Raw genomic sequence first — 6,290 nt, forward strand, 5'->3', positions numbered from 1 at the left:
AGACTTTAACCAGGTCGCGCACCACACTACGGGTGAGCCAAGGGTTCTTTATCAGAAATGTGGAAGGACTCTCCCTCACCCCAATATTACCTAAAATGGAACGAGTGCTTCAAAACGACATTTATCCACAGGGGCATGTAAGCGTCTAGCCCATAAAAGGCTATGGCAAAAGGATATCCCAGGCTCCTTTAATAATGTGGTAAGTATTAGAAATCCGTCCTAGTTCTTTAACGAATTATTTCGGCCGAAAAAAATACTATGTTACTGACCTATTTCGCTATCCAGGACCAAATACCGTCCCTAACAAAACGAACCTTTAACTCCGACCAGTGGGAACGGATGCAGGTTAGGCTACTTGTAAAGTCATCCCTTCCATTCCAGTTTCTAGCACACCAGGATTTCGAGGACCTAATCACAGAAGCTCAGCTCTCAACTTCAAAACCTAAGCTCCTCCATCCAAGGACAGCACGTCGTCGCCTTTAGATAATGGTGCAAGAAGACCAATAGAGGGTATTATCAGCCTTACCAAGTGGTGCGAAGCTCTCTATTGCACTTAACTACTGGACGTCGCCATTTACACAGGCCTTTATGGCTATTACTGGATATTTTGTGGATGCTGATTGGAATTTTCGCGAGATTCTTCTAGCATTTAAGCCACTTTCTGGGACACATTCTGGTGAGAACCTTGGTACGGTGGTATTCAAGGTCCTTCAAGATCATGATATTATGGATCGGGTATTAGCCGTCACCACTAATAACGCGTCAAATAACTCTACACTAGTTGAGAACCTCCAGCAGGCTATTGACTCCCTTGAACTACCAGTCGGCTCAACAACGCCAATTATACAGATTCCCTGCCTCGCTTATATGATTCAACTTAGCCTACGTGACCTTCTTGGTGCTATGAAGGTCAATCCTATAAATGATACCGCTGACTGACAATGGTCAGAAGACCAAGAGAGGGCTTTAAACGTGCATGATCGGTCTCAAGGAATACGCTATACGCTTTTAAAGGTAAGCTTCTACTCTTATTATGCGTTTACGGGATACGGTCTAAACCATGCTTCTTGTTTTTTCGGCCAAAAAAAAGTAACTAATCGTCTTATTAGATCCGCAAATTCGCCGTCTATATCAACGCGAGTCCCCAACGCCGAGAAGCCTTCACAAATCTTCAACAAGCTCATCTAAAGCTTGTTCCAATCCAGGATGTCCGAACTCGCTAGAATTCAACGTTCCTTATGCTAAGACGAGCAAAACGTCTTGCGCCAGTCTTTGATCAATATTGTGCGGACTTTCTTCAACACCAATTTGCCTTAAATACAGAAGAATGGAGATAGATTAACTACCTTCTCCAGATTACTAAGCCATTCTACTACTAGACAAAAGGGTTATCAAAGAGCAAGGAAGTCACAATTTACAACGTTTTCAAGATTTATAACCTACTTTTTGGGCATTTTGAGAAGTCAATTCATCAGCTTATCAAGAAGAAGGTATAATACCATACTCGATGCTTTTCTATAACTAACCTTTCTATAGGTAGTATGGAAGCAAGAGATGCTTTCTTCACTTCAAGCTGGAAAAAAGAAGCTTTCTATCTATTATAATAAGACAGAGGAGGTCCATGGCCATCTCTTCGCAATTAGGACAATTCTTGCCCCAGAGAATAAGCTTGAATTCTTCTCAGGAACAGACTGGGCAGATAACAATTATAAATGGCGGGAAAAATATGAGAACTCTTTACGGCGATACCTTCTTAACTACCAATAGCAGCTAGCCTCTCCACCTTTACCAGTAACTGCCATTAGCCAGACGACTAGTCAGTTTAGGGGATTATTCAGTGACTCTCAGCCTCAGCAAGCTAAGAAGCTAAGCTCTAATAATGAGCTTACAACCTACCTGAATCTTGGTATTTTACCTATTTTCCTGATTTACTAGCTCGTCCTTAGTCTAATCTTCATATAGGACAACAGACTGAACAAGATCCCTGTACGTACTGGCGAGACCAGCAGCGTCAATTCCCAACTCTTGCGCGGCTAGCACGAGATGTCTTCTCTATTCCAGCAACTGGAGCTGGTGTAGAACGTCTTTTCAACTCTGCCCGAGATATATGCCACTACCGGCGTGGGTCTCTTTCACCATCAACAATTCAAGCCTTAATGCTATTTCGGTGTACGTCAAATTTCGAAGTTGAGCAAGATGAGCTTAATTTATATAAGCAAGTCTATACTCGTGAAGAACTTGATGAGATCGAAGAGAGGCGTGAAGCTTCCTTTCTTAAGGTTGATGGGATTAATCCAATTAGTGACGACGAAGAGGAAGACTTACCTAGTCATTCACAACGTCCTATCCAGCGATCAAAGCAACGACCAAGCCAGCGATCAAAGCAGCGATCAAGCCAACAACCTCTTAGAAAGAGACGGAGACGTAGCCGATCACTTTACTCTATTCCAGACGATGAAGATGACGAAGAGAATCCTACAATCTCTCTACCAGGTCCTCCAGATCCAGATCCAGATCCAGACCTAGATCCATATCTACATCAACCTCCAGCTTCATCTTCTTCTCCATCTCTAGAACCTCTAGAACCTTCAAAAGGTAGTGAGCTAGATCTTCCACCGCAAAAAGGAGAGGCAACCCAGTCCCGGATGTCAACGAGATTCCAAGGTGAAAAGCGCCCAAGACGAGAGGATTCTATGTTCGTCAGTAACTACTGATTTTTTTCGGCCGAAATACTCCATGTACTTAGTCCATATCATTTTATTCAGTTTCAAATTGATTTATGTCATATAAGCACCATAAATCCAAAGTAATATAGGACTTAAAATTAAAATTGAAATTAGACAGAACCAAGATTAGTACACTAAACTATACGTAAGTGAAATACAACCAAAAAAACCAAGAATCTACATTAATAATGCACGTCCAAAAAGGGTAACTGTTTGCACTGTTTACAGGCCCATGGGTATTCCCATTTCCCAAGGTGGGCGGGATATACCCTCCTAGTCCCGCCCATGGGACGGGACAAACCATTTTTGACCACCACGCCCCACTCCCATGGGACTAGTTTTTATGAAATTACCCGTGCCACGGTCTGTCCCACGGTGGGAATCCCGCGGGTTTTGTCCAGGTCTAGGTATATATAGCAGGATATAGCTGGAATTTTCCAGTAAACTTATAAAATTTTCACCAATAAATAAATAAACCATATAAATATATGAATAATAAATAAATATATAAACATATAAACACGTATAGATACATGTAACGTGTAGATAGAGAATATAAATTCTGACTTAGAATTGCGTTGAAAATAGTGAAATGTGAAATATCACAATTTAGAGGTAATCTAATAAGGCTCTAGCTAATTAGTAGGCTTAATAGAATAGAATATAAGAGATCTCTAAACTAGAGACTATCTCGAAATAACCCACACGTATAGCTACGTGTGGTTAAAATGATTATTTTTAAGTAGCCTATATGTATATTTACGTGCGGTTAAAACGACTGAGGTTAGTAGGGCGACTAGTTACCAATCTTAGGAAAAAACGACACGAATTGCGTTAAAATATAAGGATTTTTTGTGCTTAGAGAGGGCATACTAGGGTCATAACTATCTAAGGTTGGTAGGGCGACTAGTTACTAATCTTAGGGAATTAGATTAGATGAATAAGGTAATGTGATCAAGCTAAGCTAATTTAGGGTCCTCTCAGGAAATTCTCAGGATAGAAAGTGGAGAAGGAATAGGCATAAGATTTAAAGTATTCTGCCGAAATACGAGAACTAAATACCTGAGATTTAGAGAAGAAATTAAATAGAATAAATAAAATAAGGAAAATGTCACATGACATGATATAAGCGAAACACCGGAGAATTCCGGTAAAATAAAGGATAAAGTGCGAACTTAGAGAACACGTAAGGACTCCATTCTCTAATATATAAATATATAAATTTAATTATAAAGCTTTAAAACTACTTATTTTAGATTATATAAAATTAACCTAATTACTAAGAAAGGTATTCTTAATATATTTCATAAGTGAGTAGGATACCTAGTTAGCTAGGACACCCTAACTAAATTCTTATAATTCTAATAGAATAATCTAAGCATACCTATATAATATTAAATATATAAGCTATTTAACTAATTTTAGATAATACGTTCTTTTATACCCTTAGATATTATATTCTAAGTACCTTAGTGGAGCCTAACGTCGTGGTTCTTAACCTAGATTTTAACTAGTTAGCTCTCTATCTTAAGGTTAAATTTACGGATTTTTAACCTTTTAGGCTAATTCTTTAAGCTCTACTACTAATAGACCTTCTAGATAAGCTATCTATTACTTTAATCTTGCCTTTTTCTACTTCTTTTTTTATTTCTAGCACGTAAAAGCTTATTTTCTTAAGTAAGAAAAGTAGTAGATTATATTATGATTTAGTAAGCTTTTAGTACTTAATTAATAGTAGAATTTAATAGGCTTAGTAGGCTCTTAGAGCGTTTTTCTAAGAGCTTTTTAATTAAAGAAGCTTACTTCTAGAGTTATTTATAATTTAATAGTATTTTTAGCTCTTATATACTACTTTCGCTCTCTTAAAAAGGTAGTAGTATAAGTATATAGAGTTAAATATTAAGCTTTAAAATTACTTAATTTAGATTATATAGTATTAATCTAGTTACTAAGAAGCTATTTTTAATTATTTCTAGCTTAAATACCTTATTTTAAGTAATTAAAAAAGCGTCGAGAAAGTCTAATTTATTAATATAGTTTACTCTAATCTATATCAAATTTTTAACGATTTAACTATATACACGCTTAAGAACTATAAAATAACCTATATTAAGAGGTTATAAAAGATAAGAAGAGTGTAGTAGTATATAAATTAGAATTATATTATTTTAATAATAAATTTTATTAAATTTTAGAGTTAAATAGCTCCTATAATTATTAAGAACTAGGAGTTAATATTTCCCCTTTATTCTTAAGGAAGTTAATAGAAGAAAGACCTTTTTAAGTTAGTAAAGGCTAATTTTATCTAAGGTCTATCTATTTAGGCTAACCTTAAATTACTAATTATTTAGAAGTTTATTAGCCTAGCTTATAATAAAAACTTTACCCTTAAAAGATAATTATTAGAGGGAGGCTAAATCTAGATATACCTATATACTTAAGTAAGGTTACTTATTTATAATTTCTAGGCTATAAAATAGTGCGCTAACTATAATATTTAGCTCTTATTATAACTTTTATAGTTATAGTTAAGCCTATTATAAAGCCTATCTTATTAAAATTATAGATATTATTTAGATTAATCCTATTACTATAAATTATCTTTTAAATAAGATTAAACTATTCTCTTATAATTTTTAGAACTTTATATTTTATATATATATAATTATAGCGTCTCGAGAACTATATATTAAGCTCTAGGTATTATTTAATATAATTTATTACCTAATTCTTATTAATAGTTTAAATTAGGGTTATTTTATATATTATAAGTAAGAGATTAGCTATTTCTTATACTATTTTAGGTTATAGTATCACTCCTTAGTTATCTATAGAAAGTACCTATTTCTCTAGTAAATTCTCCTCGATTTTAGTTAATTTAAATAAATTTAGGCGGGATTTAACGCGGTTTTCGCGTCTAATAAGATAGGCATAAAGTGTTAATTTTAGAATATTATATATATATACTACCTTATAAATTAATAGCTTATCCTACTTTTTAAGAGCCTAGATAGTAAGTAAAATCTAGCTTTCTTAATATATTAAATTCTAATGATTTTAAGAGTGAATTAGTAGCATAGTAGATAGTTAGATAAGAAAGGTATAATTAATTAACGCGTTTTAGTTAGGGTGTCCTAGCTAACTAGGTATCCCGCTCGCTTATAAAATACGTTAATTATTTCTAGCTTAAGTACTTTATTTAATATATATATAATTAAATATACTTATAAATATACTAATTTTATATATAAAGTTAACTTAATATAATATATAATATCCCTTAACTATATATATAATACCTAAATATGTTGATCTAATTATCCTAGGCTTCTATTAAGATAACTAATAAGTAAGCTATATATAAGTATGCTATCTACCTTATTAAATTATATAATTTAATTAAACTATCTATCTTGAATTACTTATTATACCGTTAATTTACTCTTGAAATTAGTACTTATAAGTATTATACTAAATCCTATTTTAGCCCTATACTTATTAAATATTTATATCTATAATCTAGTATACCATACTACTATATCTTATAGGAATTATATATAAATT

At 33.7% G+C, this 6,290-nt stretch overlaps 1 protein-coding gene across 1 annotated transcript; it reads left to right on the plus strand.

Moving 5' to 3' along the window:
- Positions 1-57: 57 nt before the first annotated feature.
- Positions 58-2,714, plus strand: N7484_001717 (uncharacterized protein; the record flags this gene model as incomplete). The annotated part of the gene is made up of 10 exons (XM_057112137.1): positions 58-137; positions 160-199; positions 286-469; positions 521-909; positions 961-1,014; positions 1,110-1,208; positions 1,380-1,490; positions 1,537-1,617; positions 1,768-1,906; positions 1,963-2,714. 10 exons carry the CDS (start codon positions 58-60, stop codon positions 2,712-2,714), a joined length of 1,929 nt encoding a protein of 642 aa, XP_056976874.1.
- Positions 2,715-6,290: the final 3,576 nt, after the last annotated feature.

The sequence above is a fragment of the Penicillium longicatenatum genome, assembly GCF_028827895.1.
Source record: "Penicillium longicatenatum strain IBT 33135 chromosome Unknown contig_1_segment0_segment0, whole genome shotgun sequence".
Lineage (NCBI taxonomy): Eukaryota > Fungi > Ascomycota > Eurotiomycetes > Eurotiales > Aspergillaceae > Penicillium > Penicillium longicatenatum.